This window comes from Crocodylus siamensis, chromosome 8 (genome assembly GCF_052110815.1).
Source record: "Crocodylus siamensis isolate JL-2025a chromosome 8, ASM5211081v1, whole genome shotgun sequence".
NCBI lineage: Eukaryota > Metazoa > Chordata > Crocodylia > Crocodylidae > Crocodylus > Crocodylus siamensis.
In genome coordinates, this window is record NC_143402.1 from 19,728,035 (window position 1) to 19,745,442 (window position 17,408).

General features: G+C 44.1%; 1 protein-coding gene across 1 annotated transcript; it reads right to left on the reverse strand.

The window, feature by feature from the left end:
• Positions 1–1,806: 1,806 nt before the first annotated feature.
• Positions 1,807–16,770, reverse strand: ASB12 (ankyrin repeat and SOCS box containing 12). The gene is made up of 5 exons (XM_090060344.1): positions 16,719–16,770; positions 16,516–16,598; positions 8,825–9,016; positions 5,525–6,272; positions 1,807–3,393 (listed from the first exon to the last, which is right to left on the reverse strand). Exons 1-5 carry the CDS (start codon positions 16,768–16,770, stop codon positions 3,263–3,265), a joined length of 1,206 nt encoding a protein of 401 aa, XP_089916470.1. The 3' UTR covers positions 1,807–3,262.
• Positions 16,771–17,408: the final 638 nt, after the last annotated feature.

Consider the following 17,408-nt stretch of genomic DNA (forward strand, 5'->3'; position numbering starts at 1 on the left):
AGCAACTTGTGCCAGGAGTTTTGTCAGCTATCTGGGGAGGTTTCCAGCACACTTTGGGGCCTGTGTAAAACCATGACTGATGTCTGAGCACTGTGTCTTTCTTTTGCTTGGCTGGGTTAAATTAGGGAGCTGGATGTGCTGCTACAGGAAAGAAGTGTTAATCAGAAAGCCAGGCAAATCCATAGTCACTGATACACATGCACCTTCCAGGGAGGGCTTCACCGTGTGCATGCAGGTGTGCCAGGCACTCCAGATTGCACTTAACAAGCCAAGTTTCTTGTCTGCTGACAAGGACAAAGAGAACAGACCTGACTGTTGTGAGCTGGGGCTATATTTACTGACAGGCGTAGTGATTTACATGAAGCCACTCTGTGACCAAATGTGCTGTGTATTTTTGTTTCCCATTTTCATCCCCACTCCCTTCACTCACCCTCTGCCCCCCAACCCATTTGTTTCTCTTCCACCTACAGGAAATGGTTGTTTAGACACATAACTTCATTGGGGTAAAGATTGCAATTGAATCTTGTCTATAAACCCTCCTAGCACAATGTGGCCCCAACCGGTGTGCTTGAGCACATACAACATTAAAGGTTTACTAATGATGATCAGCATTTAAGAACAGTTACATCACCAGTGACTGTAAGCATTCCCAACCATGATTTAATGGCAATATATGTTCAGATGAACAGAACTTGTAATAGTATCTGGCCTGGGATGACTCCCGATAACAACACCGCTGATCATCTGTGGCAGGAGTCAGCAGTAGTTTTGATCCCTGTTTCATTTGGCTCTTGGCTTGAATCATAGAATCACAGAAAATTGGGTTTGGAAAGGATGTCAGGAAGTCATCTAGTCCAACCCTCTTCTCAAAGCAGGACCAACCCCTACTATATCATGCCAGCCAAGACTTTGTCTAGCAGGGCAATAAATGTCTGTTACCTAAAAGAGATGGATACAATTTACACACACACACACAGAACCTGTTTGTGAAGCAAGCAATTTATAGGTTTTATGACCCAAGGGCTCTGCCTGCACTGTTCTGCTGAGTTGGGCCTGAGACTCAAACTTGGATGTAGATCCAACCTTGCCCCCAAACAGGGACGTTTCCATCTATGGTGATGTTTTGGGGCTAACTCCATTTTTAAGATTTGATATATATCTCTGAAGGTCTGGGTAGCCAAGGATCTAGGGCTAGTATCAGATACCACTTAAGCCACTGGAATTTGTAGCAAGTTTTGTCTTATTAAAGGATTCCTCAAGAGATTTTCAGTGCTTTGCTTCCATTCAAGCCAGAAATGCCAATGAACTGGCCCCACCAATAATCCAGCACCTTCACTAGAACCTGGAAGTCCAGAAGCAGCAGAAGCCAACAGAATTGCTTCTAACCTCAGAAAACGCTCATTTGGGGTCCTGGTGTGGTATGGAGTCAACATATCCTCTGCATGCTTCTCCAGCCCCACATACTCTAAATGTTCCTCTGAGTCATGGTGCACTAGGTCTGTTGGCACCTCTGAGGAGGATGGATCAGGGATGTTATTCATAAATCTCTTTTCCAGCAGCTTATTACTTATCCATTAAAATTCGATCAGAACTGATACAGCTTGCAGAGAAGTTTGATCAGGGAACAAACTGCATCCAAGGCCTTGTCAAAGTTTTAACTAACTCAGTTTAAAGATCCAAGTCAAGTATTGTACTCAACCAATGTCAATTAGAAATGGGGTCGGAGGAATCCCAGGCTCGGATGTTTTTTGCTTACCATCAGATGGACTGTTGTCAGTCCTGTTCTATAGAATAAAGCACGCCATGCTTGTTTACGTATTTATGAGCCAAGATATGAACAGTTAAGAAACAGCTAACAGACAGAGTCAAGTTTCCATTGATATTTGCCAAATTCATACTTCATATGACACCAGAAGGCAGCAAGTCTCTCCAGTTAACAATTAAACAGTAGTTATTAAACAAGCCAGAACTGTTTAATTAGGACTAGAACATGCCTTTTTTAAATTGTAAAATCAGAAGCATGCAACAGATTAGGAGAAGCTCCTGTCCCCTTCAATCCAACTGAACCCATTTGTTTATACCAAATGGGTATAAACCAGTGTGTTTTAGCTTTTAAACATACAGGGACAGAAAGGCTCAAGAGATCTATTACAAAATATGCAGATTTTTGTTCAGGTCACCATTTCAGATCCAGCCCTTGACTGGAAGCTGTTACCATTGAATGGCTGCTACGTAGATGGGTATCCCTGTATCCATCACTTCCTTGGTGCTGTACAAAATAGTGGAGACAATATGGTCACTGCCTGAAGGATCTTCCAAAAAATGAGCAGATGGTTTCAGGCCAGCTACTAGTGGGTGGCATCAGGTACTGTTGTCCTTCTTCCTCCTAGTCCTAGCAGGGACCACAGAGAATAGGCTGTGGAGACTGATAGGCCTTCTTCTACTGGGACTTGCTAAGAAATAAGTTATGCTTTGTGAAGAAGGGCAAGAGGTGCATGCTACTCTTCTCCAACCACCTTACCCATTTACTGCTTGTAGCTAACATGGAGGGCTCCAGTCTGACAACTTTTATCAGTTCCCAAATTCACACACCTCATGTAAATCACAAGTCTGATGGCAGCTTCTTATTCCAGCTGAGAGAGCATGATAAGCAATGGTACAACTTCCCAGGAAAATGATTTTTAAAAGTAAAATAAGACCTTTAAATAATTACATTCATCTAAGGTCACACTCCAGAGGAAAGATCAACTACTGTACTTTTTACCCTATTGCACCATCTTTCCTTTCCTGGTTAAAGGCAGGAGGGAAAACCAGCCTTTTCCTTTTCTTTTTTTTTCTCCTTCAGATTTTGCTTTGTTCTGCCACAGCCCTATGGACTCTGTCTCCACTTAACAGTCACTAATATGAAGAGGTCAAAGTACTAAAATATGAGGGTAGAAAACCAAGACGATCTAAAGCAATTAAACCCGATTCTTTGCTAACACCATGCTCTGGGCCTTTCAGCACACTGAGGGAGCTCGTTCTTTTTCCTTCAGCTTCTGTCCTCGATACCTGTTATGTGGTTTGTTTTCAAAACGGCGAACATGCCTTTCAGAGGTCTAACGCAAGCAAATGCAGACAGTACAGATGAGCAACAGATGGCAGTAATACACGTATAATTGCTATTCGGTAACATCTTCTCAGCCAGGTGGTCAACACATGGTGCAAGGCTTTGGTCTTGAGCTTTGTAACTCTTCCAAGGTATTACTCTGATCCCCTCTTACTATCGGTGCTTGAGGTAGTTTACTAGCACAGGGGGAATCTCCAGCTGATCTATGGCTCGGGCTCTCCTGGCACGTTTCAGAAGCTTCCTGACAGCCAACCTAGACTGAGACATCAGGGATTTGGGATGAGCTGTGGAGGAAAAAGATGACAAACAAAGACTGAGGAATCACCACAAGCTTTCTGGACACAAAACCTCCAAACCTCATGCACCCCCATAAGCATTAGTATTAGTACTCCATGGATAGATAACCCAGTTTGTTTCTCTCACGCACAAATGCTCGTGGTACACTGCAATATGCACACGCTTTGGCTTTCTGCCAGCTGCAAGGTGTCTGGCTACTGCAACCATTTCAATGAATAAACTGCATCACCATGCAGCCTGCCACCTGGAGACTGTGTCAATGGGCATGACATTAGACACAGTCTCACAGTAGTGTTCCTGAAAGCAGATGGGCCTGCATGGTTCAGGTTGCATAACGCCAGTGGCCTGGCTCTGTGCTTTGAATGATAATCTGCGGACGGTCTGATCATCGGTGACAACAACGATAGCATTCTGCTCTAGATGGCCAGAATTCAAATGCTGCTGTGAAACAACCTCTAGCTGTGTCTTCTCACCCTTATAACCTTTGTCACACGTCTGTGAACGCAGTGAGCCTTCAGCCCATCACAAACTTGCAGCGCATCCATGTCACTACCTACAGAATAATCTGCTTGTTCAGCAAACCACTTTTTTTACACAGATTTTCACATTCCAGCTTTCCTGTCAGTGCAGAAAGCATGTAAGAGGCACAAGACAAGGTCCTTCCTATGGCCAGGGTACTGTACCTGTTAAATAATAAGCTTAGCTCTAGGAGTTTCATGGGAGCTGTACCTACCTAGGCACTTTTTGGAACATTTCCCATTGCTTCACTGGTACAACTACATCTTTGCTGGAGATGAAAACATCAGTAGACATTGGTCACCACTGTGCAACCTAAACCGACTGAGAACAAGGCTAGAGGTTTCATTGGTAATGACAGCTGAGCACTATAAATGCTCATGTTCCTACACTTACTAAGTATGGAGGAGCTGCATCAATGGTGAATTATACCTTTGAAGAGAACATCCATGGGATGAAGTTAATAGGTCCATCTGCTCTCCTTCTTTATCCTACATTCTGCTGTATCTGCTTCTGGAAGACTAAATACTCACTGTCCCTATACAAGATTTTTTATTAACCTCAAGCCAACATAACTTTGCTTTCACTTTGACTCCTGCCAGTACGGGGTAGGGGAAGGAGGTCCCTGAGAATGCATTTGATTTGATTCCTGATTACATTGGAGCACTTGGACAGTCACTCCTATTTCGTCCCTCACCTTCATCCCCCGTGGCTGTAACAACTCTTGCAGTCAACAAACATGGGCAGAAGCAACTGACATTTCTTGACCAAGCTACACTTGTAGAGGAAAGGAAGGTAGCCTTGACTCAGGCCAGATACATACCCTGTGAGCTGAATATTTTAGTAGGAGAAGAAAGGAAAGGAGCTAAATAGTTTTGAATGGAGAGGTGCCCTGTGGAAAAGTGACTATGGGCTCATTGGTTAACATCCCACTGTGGGAACGTTAGGAGCTGGTGATTTGTGTCCTATGTAACCTGCACTGACAGCAATATCAGCTGGAGTAAATGTCACAATTAATAGCACAACAGCACTTTCCCAGGGTTTAAGACAGGGAGTAAAGAATATGGCACCCAACTGAAATTTTAGGGGGGACAAATTACTGCAAACCCTTTTCCAAATTGACGGCAATTGGTTTGTTGGGGGAGAAGATGAATGAAAAATGATCATTGCCAAGTAGTTTATGGGTAGGGATCGATTTCATTTGCAGCTTCATGGATTTCGTGGAAACCATGAAATCTGGGATTGTCCATGAAATCTACCAAATGAACAAAAAAACTTAATAAAAATAAAACGCTGGCTCCCCAGTGGGAGCTAGCAGTCCTTGCTGCCTGGAGGGAAAACAGCTGGCTGGCAGGGCATCAGACAATATGACGGCTGTCCCATCATCCCTCCTCCCCCCAGGACCTCCCTGCCAATCAGTGTCAAAGAGCAGGCCCTCTGCCAATCAGCACCGAGGCGTGGGGCCTCTGAAATGACGGTGGAGTTAGAATTTTATTCTGCAACAAACCTGTGAAAATTGGTAAGTGCCCCCACAATTGAGGTAGACCCCTATTTATGGGTAATGCAAAAGTTTTCAAATCAATAGTTGTGCACACAGGTTACCTCTTTCCCTGATCAGCAGTTCCAGACCCTCAGTCTTCGGTGAGATCTTATCTACTGCAATATTAGGTAAGTACACATTGGCTCCAAAATCAATGAGCAATCTTATGAACTCACTCCCACAGCCATGTCTCAGGCAGATTTCAAGCAGTGTCTTGGGCTGCTTGATGCGTGCAATCATTTTCTCATCAGTGCAGTTGTAATCGGGGTCAGCTCCATAGAGCAACAGCATCTTAAAACATTCCAGGTGTCCATAGACGGCGGAGAGGTACAAAGGGCCAGAACAAGCTGCAGTATTGGCAGCCCAATCTGGGACCCTTGATTTAACATTAGCTTCTGCCCCATGGTCTAAGAGTTCCTGCAGAATACTGAGGTCTCCATCCCGAGCAGCTGTGAGCAGAGGAGAGCAGTTATTGTAGATGCTGCCAGAAGGACAGGCCCCTGCCTCCAGCAGGGCTTTCACACAGTCAAGGTGGCCGTTACTAACAGCAGTGAACAGCGGAGTCTGTGCCTTCACGTCCAGGCTGTCCACCTCTGCTCCGTGAGCCAGGAGAACCTCTAAACTTCTTAGGTGGCCCTTAGACGCTGCTAGGCGAAGCAGAGTCCCAGGAACACCCCAGCCACTTCTGCTGTTGATAAATCTCTTGTATCTGTCTTGGCACAAGAGTTCATCTACAGTGTGGTAATCGTCTTGGGACACCGCCTGATTCAACTCTTGCCTCTCTCCATCATCATCTTCATCTTCACAGGGCTGGAGCATGGAGAAAATTTTGGTTACGTCTATGAGACTCATTGTTTGTTTGTCTCCTAAGCACGACTTTCATCATGAGCTGTAATGCATGAGATCTGTGGAACAAAAGCAGGATTCGTTCAGTAAAGCAGTCTCATTCTCCTCAGACTCAAGTGGGGGGAACATAAAGATGAAGTAATCGATCACGTTACACCCTTTGTTCCTCATGCAGATATGTTCATTCTTATGCCTGATAGATCCCAGGAAGCTGAAGTTTTAGGACAAAAAGATCTAAACCAATTGCTAAGATCGAAACCAAAAAGATCTAAGCCAATTGGTTTAGATCTAAAAAGATCTAAGCCAGTTGCTTCAGTGTAAGCATGGACCACAAGGCCTCGAAGCAACACCTGTGCAGCTGTTCAGAAAGCCACATTCCCTGGGGTATTGGCCACTAGTTATAACCATGGTTTCTACAGTGGTTGTTTGAGGTGAGAGGAAGAAGACATTGGATTAGGGCTGGGGCTAGGATTTGTAACACCTGGTCAGGACAGCCCTGTGGTGTGACTAGGGGAGGTCACTTATGAACAAAACTTTGGCATCTAAAAGGCGAACAAGGAGGCTGGCTTTTCATGAATGCTCAGGACTCCCCAGCCCCCATGGCTGTTTATGAGAGTGGTCAAGTACTGAGCATCTGTGAAAATCAGGCTCCTTCCCCCTCACCTTGCCTCAGCTAACACCGTCAGTGAAATGGGAAAATGATCAGCAACAGCCACTTTCCCAAGCACGTTGAGATCTAAAGGAAATGCTTAAGTAGGCTGGAGAGCCAGACCCATTGCTGATGCTTACTCAGGAGAAGACACAGTTACCCTGTCCATTTTTTTTCCCTTGCAATTTGAAAGGGACTGGAAAAGTCACAGGATTTGGTTCAATTCTTTATGCTGAAAAATGACTTGTGCAGCTAATGGAAACAGACAAATCCAATTATGGGTTTTCAGAAAGGCAGGAAGGGTCTTTCTGTACTAAATATACAGGTATCTCACTATCCAATATATCTCCCTTCTCAGCCCTTCCTCCCCCACCCTAAAGCAGGGCAGCAGGAGAAGAGGGAGGGGATGGGGGAAATCTTCTCCACCTCTGACCAATTGTTTGTTTTTGCACAGAAGCTGTAATGAAGTCAAATAATCGGAGTTGTGAGATCAATCCAGATCTGGTTGCGAACCTCTGCAAGAATACATAATGCTCCAGAGGAATGTGCAATCTCCCAGGCTGCACCTGACCCACTGTGAAATGCTAGGAGGCAGGGACGGGCTACCGGAATTCCTGACACATTCCCTTCCCCAAACATCGAGGGAGTCCTCCCACAGAAGCCACCACAAGGGACAGCCCTTGCTGTTCCTACCCCTAAAAGATGTGTCAAACTCTTTCAGACGAAGCTGAAATTCTGTTCCTCTAGTTAGTTGCATCGTGAAACCAATAAATACACTTCCAATAAGAGTGCTAAGAAGCATTTTTCCAACTATTTGAGTTGGTTTAATAAAGATACTGGATTTACTCAAAGAACCTTGTCTGCCTATGTCCTTAGACCAGGAGTTTTCAACCTTTTTGGATCAGTGTACCCCCGGTGGCTGGATAAAAAGCGGGGGTGAAGGGGTGGCACGTGGCCAAATGCGGGGTGGCAGCAGCTGCCACGTGTAAACTTTGCCTGCCCCCCCATCCAGCCAGGTGGGCAGCACTTGCACAGCAGTGTGGGATGGTGCATGGCAGTGCTCCATCCCTGCCTACCCATGTGTACCCGCTAGGGTCTTCTCAAGTACCCCTGGGGGTACATGTGCCCTCAGTTGACAATCCCTGCCTTAGACCAACATGGCTACAACCTACACCCCTTCCAATACGAGTGGCACTTACTGCAGAAAGATGCATGTTAAAGGACATACACACTAGCTTTGGACAAATGATATATACACCCACCAGAGGCAATAAAGTATATCTGTCCCTAAAACATCACTTTAGCAGCAATATTTTCTGAAGTTGTTAGGCAGGTTTTGTAAAAAAAAATCTATTGAGCCTGAATCTATTCAACTGGATGAGCAAAAGCCAAAGTAACAGTTAATAAAATAATGAAGCCCTGGACCTAACAGAGAAGCAACATTACTTATAACTTATTTTCTTTTAAGCAAGTCTCGACTTGAAAGCAAAGCACAGCTATACTTAAAAGGAAGATGCTGAAAGTAAAGGACAGCTGTAATGATCATTAAAACCAGGAATCAGTGTCTACATAGTGACCCTCCCTTCAACTTGTAAACACCAGAGTAAAAAGCATATATTTCACATGATCGCTGATCAAAATAGCCACTTGATGCCAGACACTGAGACAATCCCCTAAAGCAAAACATCGGCACATTTGACAGTCAAAAGAAAAGGGGCTCGGGTCAAAACTAACAGGTTCTGTTTAGAACAGCAGGAAACATACTCACAAACTGAAAGCTGAGGTTGCCGAATTACCTTGAAGTTGCCAGAGTTGCCTGGCTATCATTGTGTGGCTGTCTGACCTTTGTGAGGTAGCTAGCGCTCACCCAGTGCTGTGCAGGAGGCTGCTCTCCCAGGGCTAATTCTCCTCCGCCTTGTGCAGAAGGGAGACAATCCTCCAAGAAGAAGAATTCTCCTCCAAGAGGCGAGCTATCAAGCTCTGTGTGACTAGAGAGAGGGAGGCCATCAGGAGCACAACTGAAATGCCAGGGGCAGGGAGAAGGGCCAGGGCTTGCAAGCTAATTTTAGCCCCACAGGCGTTTTATCTTACCACTTCCATTCTTGGAAAGTTCCCACTGGGATGAGTATATATAGATGGGGGTGGGAGGAGGTCTGAGCCAGAGGGGGAAGCAGACAGGTGCTTCTCCAGGGGGTGAGATGTGGGGTAGTAGAGCAGACACGCACATGGCATTTGTGTTATTTTTTCCCATCCTGAGTCAAATTTACCCAGATTCACTCACGTGTTTGTCCTAACACTCGTGATGCTGGTCAGTTCCCTGCCTGGGGCTGGCAGCTTCCTTCCTACTATCGATTACACCCACACTGGTCCCTGGGATTTCCATGCTCTCTAAATCTTGTCTAATTCTTCCCAAACTGATGTTCTCCCAGCCTGCATCCCCTTCTCCAAGGCCTTTTTCACCTCCAGAGAAACATGAATTATGGCTAATGATTCCCAACACTTTGGTTTATTCCTGAATTATGGACAGACTGTGCTACTTGCTGGCTACTCCAGGATGCACTGGGTGTGAGAGTTTGAAGTTTTATGATGCCTGGTTACCAGACCATGGACAATCAGGCAGATTAGCTAATATTTGCCTTTCCTCCCCGGCCTACCACCTCTTTTATTTTACAAAACTAAACAACTTGCAGTAAGGCAAAAAAGCTTCTGTGTGCCTCAGAATAGTGACTAAAACAAGTAGGTGGACTGGTAGTGTTTGGGGCTGCCTTATCAACAGCTGTCAGCTGGTAAAAGTGTCATTTTATCTTATCCAGTTCTCTTTAAACATTTTTGCAGACAAGAAGAAATAGTCTGAGTGTGAAGTAGCATTATCAGTGCTATGAGATACTAAAAGAAATAAACTGAATTATCCAGCAGAAAGATCTCCCATACTGCAAGAGCTAAATCTGGGGGCTCTCTGATAAGGAAGTCTTTAAGCCCTTCACCAGCAGCATACCCAGAATAGTTCATATAGCACGTTGAAGAATGTGAAGTGCCAGGCAATGCTAAGTATGATTAATTAATCAAATCTGCAATTTGCTGCAGATTGTTTGGACTTCAGTCTCCTGTAATTTTGCCATTTCCAAATGTGCTGTAAAGCAGATTCCATTGCTTCAAAATGTTCATTTTTTCCAAAGCTGAGGAAATCATGAGTGAAAGCAATTATGTGGAACAATGTGCACAGAAATATTTGAATAAAAATTGGGAACACTTAAGAAGGGTTTATTAGGTAATAAAGAAGCCACTATCAAGATTAGGATTCTATAATCAAGACAGACAGCTCTGGGTAAAAACCCTCCCTGGTTCAATGATGAAGTAAAGGCAGCAATTAAAAATAAAAATAGGCTGTATAATACAAATGAAAAGAGGAGATAAAATACAAGCTATGATGCATAGTACATTGATAAGGGAAGCTAATGATGTCAAGGAAAAAATTGTTGGCTGTCAGACCTTAAGACTATAGAAAGGTTTGTTTGATTTTTAAAGTATCTAAAAAATAAAAAGAAATTCTAGCACTGGCATAGGCCTATTACTGGAGATGGTAAAACAATTAATGATACAGGAAATGCATTCAGTATTTCTTCTGTATTTGTAATGATGCATTTATATAATGTAAGAATGAAGCAGTACTTTGCTATAGTCTATTAGTAACTGAAAGATATTAAAAACATTTACATGGGATACATACTTTTTGGACAGCAAGCATAGGTAACTAAGACTCCAAAATCCCAACAGTTAATTAAGGAGACATCTGGGCTATCAACATTAGTTTTTAATAAATCTTGGAATACTGGGAAAATCTGGAGACAGCATTTTACCTAATGCTGTGCTAAACCTCAAAAACAGCAAGCGAAATGATAGAGAGTTATATACTGGCTAGCATGACAAGATCCACACAAAATAACTACAAAGCTGATGTGGGAATTAAATCAATGAAAAAGGAAAGGCTAGAAATATAATTAGTAGCAATCAATGTGCTTTTACGGAAAGAGTCCTATCACACAACTGATTTTTTTCTTGGGGAAATACCATTTTGGTTATTAAGGTAATAGCAAAGAGTCAATAAACTTTTTATAAGAAATCTGACTTATTACTGTAAACAATTCTGATTTTTTTTAAATTAGCACAGTACAAAATCAACAGAACACACATTACATGGATTAAGAACTGGCTAGCAGATCTCAGAAACAGCCCCCCAGTGAGGAATTGTAGTTGAAAGGGGTGTTTCAAACAGGGCTTTACAAAGATCAGTTCCATACCCAATGCTATTCAACATTTCCATCAATAATGTGGAAATACAAAGACTGGTAGCAGTATGAAAAAAAAATAGTGAGCAGTACAGAGCAGCCAGAGCAATCTGGATCATTTGGTAAGTTAGGTCTATGCAAACAAAACAATTGTTAAATACAGTCAAATGTAAAGCTGAACCTTCATCTAGGAACAAGGAATGCAGGCCAAATTACTGAATGATCTGGAAAAGCAGTGACTAAAAATGATGCAGAGGTCATAGCAGACAAACAACATTTTGCTTCATGGTAGCAAGGGCAGAATTAATATATTGCTATCCTAAAGCTTAAACCTCTTTACCACCTAAATTTAAGGTCAACCTCTGTAAACCATGAGCAGTCCAAGGTCTGTGACATTCTGCAGTTCATTCAGTAGAGGGCAGTGGTACACAAACTCACTTCTTGTCTGGCCATCCTTCTATCTCCGTGGTTCTCGACCTTTTCAGACTTGAGACACCCCTTGGCAGACTCAAGGCACCCTTCAGAAAATGCCAGCTCTTAGTTTTCACTCTTCTTTTTTAATGAAATAAAAATAATAGAGCAATTCTCTTGTTACAAAGAACTCAAAAAGACCACAACAGATCAGAATGTTTTTAACATCATGGATTCGTATTTGAAAGCCCTAGGTTTATCTTGTGAATCCTGTTTGCACATGTAACGGTGCTAACTCTGCAATACCCTTAAAATGTTCTCAAGGGTTGAGCATGCTGGTTGAGAATCATTATGTTCTCTCTCTATTTTAAAGCCTCATTAGCTACAAAGAGCTTTTAAAGTATTAATTTTATTGTAAAGCACCACATCTACTATATTGTTATTTTAAACCAGAGGCACTCAGCCCCCAGGTCAGATCCAGCCCCCAGGTGCAATGTCATCTAGGCTAGGTACAGGCAGTCAAAAAGCCCAAGGCTGAATTGATTCAGTTTTTGAAGGTTAGTTTAAGCTGCACAGATTAAATTGAAACAGGTAAACAGACATTTAGTTTTGATTCAGGAAATGCAGCCACATGCCTGCAGTGGCTCAAGCCCCTGGGGCGCATTAAAGCAGGCTTGCTGGCTGTGTGTTTGCTTCCTCTTCCTGTTGCCCCTGAGATCTCTGGGATTTGCAGTCTAGAATCACAGAAATAGGACTCTGCAGGGCTGCTCATCATGTCCTCTTCCTGCTTCTAGGTGCCTTTGCGATTTGCAGCCAACAGTAAATCTGATTGGGGGAGGGGGTGTTTAACCTGCCTCCCTGGCCCCAGACCCCATCTGGGGTTTGCTGGAGTGGGGAGGGGGCAGCGACCCTCATAGACTGGGCTGCATCCCCAGCCGGGGTTGCCCCCTCCCCCACCCCCTTGTCAGCCAGCCCTCACCACTATGGCTAGGGAGCAGAGGGACGGGGCCAACCCTGCTCTCTGGAGCAGACAGCACAGCCCAGCCCAGCCCAGGGCTGCAAAGCATGCTGGGATGCTGGGGGGCTCTGATTTAACTTGAACCAAGAAGGGGTCTGGGACAGAAGTTTCATAAACTGGTTTGACCCCAAATCATAGATTAATTCACAGATTCATAGATTGTACAGGGCTGGAAGGGACCTCTGAAGATCATCAGGTCCAGCCCCCTGCACCAAGCAGGAAAGACAACTGGGGGTCAGGTAACCCCAGCAAGGTGACTGTCCAGTCTCCTCTTGAAGATTTCCAGGGTAGGTGATTGCACCACCTCTGGAGGGAGCTTATTCCACAGCCTGGACACCCTAGTTGTGAAGTAGTTTCTCCTAATGTTGAGCCTGAAACGGTCTTCCAGGACTTTGTGGCCATTACTCCTAATTTTCCCCAAGGGTGCTCTGGTGAACCATTGTTCATGTAGTCCTTTATGTACACCTGTGATGTAGCGGTAAGCTGCTATCAAGTCCCTTCTCAGTCTCCTCTTTCTCAGGCTGAAGAGTCCCAAGGCTGAAGAGTCCCAAGTCCCTCAGCCTTTCCTCATATGGCTTCTTGCGCAAGTCTCTTATCATATGGGTGGCTCTTCTCTGGACTCTCTCAAGCTTTTCCATGTCCTTGTTAAAGTGCAGTGCCCAGAAGTGGATGCAGTACTCCAGCTGCGGTCTCACCAGTGCTGAGTAGAGTGGGAGAATCACTTCTTTGGTTTTGCTGGAGGTGGATTGATTGATGTATGCCAAAGTATTGTTAGCCCCGCTGGCTACAGCATCGCGCTGCCGGCTCATGTTCATACTGTGGTCTATTATTACCCTCAGGTCCCTTTTTATTTGTAGTCCTGGTCAGGTTGGCGTTGCCAAGCCTGTACACGTGCAGGGGATTGTTCATCCCCAGATGGAGCATTTTACATTTCTCAATGTTGAACTTTATCTGGTTCTGGTCTGCCCTATTTGCCAGGCTGTCTAGGTCCCCTTGTATCTGCAACCTATATTCAAGTGTGGCCACACTTCCCTGTAACAGTTTAGTCTGATACCATATTCAACCAGGTTTATCTTAAACCAGATTCAGCCATTTTGAAACTGGTTTATGTACAATGAGCTTCTCTTCTGTTACGGGTTTAAACCACTTAAACTGGTTTATGTGTAACTTCTGTCCCTAGCCCCAGCCCCTGCCCATATATACTGGGAACCTCCTGGGCTGTACCCCTGTGTACCAGGTCAGGCACACAGGGCCTGATCCCAGTGTGTGGGGCCTGAGTGGAGGCAGCGCAGTCCCAATCCAAGGGCTCAGACCAGCCCATGGGGCTAAATCCGTGAGCACCACGGTTTCATAGTTTCATAGTTTCTAGGGTCAGAAGGGACCTGAGCAGATCATCTAGTCCGCCCCCCTGCCATGGCAGGAAAGATTACTGGGGTCAAACAACCCCAGCAAGATGTTCATCTAACCTCCTCTTAAAGACCCCCAAGGTAGGAGCCAGCACCACTTCTCTTGGAAGTTGGTTCCAGACCCTAGCCGCCCTGACTGTGAAGTCGCGCCTCCTGATATCTAACCTAAACCTACCCTCTGCCAGCTTGTGACCGTTATTCCTGGTCACTCCTGGCGGTGCTCGGGGGAACAGGGACTCCCCCAATGCCTGCTGGTCCCCCCTGACTAGTTTATAACAGGCCACAAGATCCCCCCTCAGCCTTCTCTTGTGGAGACTGAACAGGTTCAGGTCCCACAGCCTGTCCTCATAGGGCCTGCCCTGTTGTCCCCTGATCATACGAGTGGCCTCCTCTGGACCCTCTCCATGCTGTCCACATCCCTCTTGAAGTGCGGCGCCCAGAACTGGGCGCAGTACTCCAGCTGCGGCCTGACCAGTGCCGCATAGAGGGGGAGGATCACCTCCCTGGCCTGCTCGAGATACATCTGTGGATGCATGACAAGGTGCGGTTGGCCTTCCTGACTGCCTCTCCACACTGCCGGCCCATGTTCATCTTGGAGTCAATGATGACCCCCAGATCCTTTTCCGCCTCCGTGCTGATGGTTCTAAACCACAAGAATCAGATCAGTGACTGCTGCCAGTGAAGCTCATGGAAGAGGAGCTAGATGTGCAATTCTCAAGAGTGAAGGAGTTCAACGGGCTCCAAAGCCAAACTGCAGAAGACTATTCCCTTGTTCTTGCAGCTGTTCCAGTTGTCTCAGTACCTCTGTAGATTCCCAGAGGGTCAGTGGAGCCAAAGCACCAGAAATGGACCAGAGAAGAAACTAATTAGGAGCCTGGATTATGAAAGCCAATTTGAGTTTGTTTCCATTTTTAATTCGTGAATTGCCTGCATAACAATCACACGTCAAAGCAGGTGCCCAGATATTTGCTGTTAATGTTGCTTCAACCCATGGACGTTTCAGGGAAGTTAGCACAGGGGGAAATCTGGGGTGCCTCTCAACCTCAACCTGCATTTGTTTTCAGTACAGCAGGTTTTAGGGGAGTCAGAACCATAGTAGTAAAGCTTTGAGAAACATCACAGAAACTGGGACTTACATATTCTGTAAGTGAAAAACTTTTGAGCTTGCAAACTATCCAGCATCCACAGAACCATGAACTAGGAGCAGTAAGGTCCTCAAAAAAGCTACTGTTGGAGAAAACTGCAGTACCAGAAATGTATTTCAAGATAAGGCAAGGAGTTCTTAGGGTGACACCATTTATTGGAAGAACTATGCAGTCAGAATAAAGTTAGACAACATTTCCAATGCGAGATATTCTTCCTCAGGTCTCTGATCACAGGAATCCAGGCACACTACAGTGAAACAGCGGAGGGGAGGAGAGAAATTCTCAGGGGTAGCAGACTTAATTAGCAGAAGAAAAGGTGATTAGTGGGAGATCAAGACCCAACAAAAGGGAGGGGAGGCACTCTTATTTCCATAATTTTCAGATCATCCCATTACTCTTACATTACCATTTCCAGAGTAAGTGCAGAGAAGCCCAGTCTTGCAAATTGCCACATTTAAACTTGAAAAGCAAATTTTTCTGTGCATTAAATTCTCTGCATAATTAAGCTTCATAGCTTTCAAAAGCTGTTGGCAGCCCTGTATCAGCCACAGAAAGTATTTTATATGAATATCACTAGATAATTTGCATGTCATCAAAAAAAGGAATCTGTCTTGCTTTCATTGAAGTCAATAGGAAACTACTGCAACTTAACAATTCTACAAACTCATTTTATACTCTTCCTAATCTGCTACACCTGATATGAACTTCCCTCTCCATCCTGTTATTGTTTAGCTTGATTTGGATCACGCATGCTGTGGCACAGGGACTTTCCTTAATTAATGGAAAAAGATACATTTTACAATACCACTGTAGTCAAATGTCATACAGTGGACAGGCTTGGGGCTATGACATTTGCATGTGTGATTTATTCAAAGAGCAACTCTCTGAAAAATTACTACAGATGAATCGCACCCTTTTACTCTGTAGGTCTGTATGTGTAGTCACATCTGCACTTTACCAGATAAAGGGTTTGGGTTTTTTTACTACTTCTTGTTCATATTAGCTGAGAGGGAGCTGAGGTCTAGTCTTTTATTGATCAACAGAATTATTTACTAAGCTGTAGTCAACTACACTGGAGCAAAAACACTGAAGGCAGGTGAGTGAAGATCTGATCAGTCTGCAAAAGGTTTACTGGGAAATGGCACTTCCAAGTAACTCAAAGTCCAAGTTGACACCCCTGCTTAACTTGAAATCTATGTATATTTGATAGAAATGATTGAGGCATAAAAACGCAAAAGCTTATACTAGTTTTAACCAATATAAGCCTTGTTCAGGGTAGGCTTCTGCTTTACCTGAACGTCAGAACTCATGAGTGTAAGACACATTCCAGCTTCACTGACCTGTGCAAACCCAGCCTGAGAATTTTGCATTTTTCCTATTAAAAAAAAAGTGAAGAACATCAGTAAGAGCTTTAACCTGCTAATGCCCCCACACAAAAACATTCAAACTATTTGCCTCCATATATTTAAATCAGGAGATACATTTTGTCACCGACTTAGGATTTCCATATAAATGTTCTGCAGTGTAGCGCTGGAGGAGCTTGTCATTTTGCGTACGCTTCAGAATGCTTCAGCGTGCTTACTCTGTACATCTCCTGCCTTCTTATCTGTTGGACAAATTCAATTGAGTCACTGCAACAATTATGCTGTCAGCAAGAGGTGAAATATTAATGGCTTTAGCACTGTAAGGAGACCATATTAAAGGATAATTAAACAGAATGGGTCAAATAAGACTTTAACATATTCTCCAGGCAAAAGAAATCTTCAGAAGTAGGCTATTTAGCTTAACTGGTGCCCTTTCATGTTGAGTTTTACCCCAGCTCAGAATTATTTAGTGCTCTGCATGGATGGAAAAGTAGGTTTCATTTAGAAATTAAAGTTCAACTACGCAGTTCCCATTGAGTTCCCCAATCAGTATTTTTAGTGAATGCAGGGTTTTTTTCCCCCCCAGAAGACTCACTAGCAGCCTTAAAGAGGTTTGAACAATACACCTACAACAGCTAAAAATGGAATGTGCCTCCTCAACGTTAACTTTAACGTTCACCGATGAAGGGAAGTTATCAATCACCCACACCAAAGAAGTTGTCAGGGACAATAAACATCCCTGAAACATAAATTACAGCCTTGTAGATGCAAATTTATTATTAAAGTGAACAATTCAATTAACCACAAGAAAAGTCTCATTT

What these genes read in the sequence shown, in the direction of transcription:
- ASB12 (XM_090060344.1), bottom strand. Translation starts at nt 16,770, where the DNA reads ATGACAAGCTCCTCCAGCGCTACACTGCAGAACATTTATATGGAAATC. An exon ending in AGCCTCCTGCACAGCACTGG is followed by an intron (nt 6,273 to 8,824) that starts GTGAGCGCTAGC and finishes TCCATGCTCCAG; the next exon opens with CCCTGTGAAGATGAAGATGA. An exon ending in ACTGCTGATCAGGGAAAGAG is followed by an intron (nt 3,394 to 5,524) that starts GTAACCTGTGTG and finishes TTTCCTCCACAG; the next exon opens with CTCATCCCAAATCCCTGATG.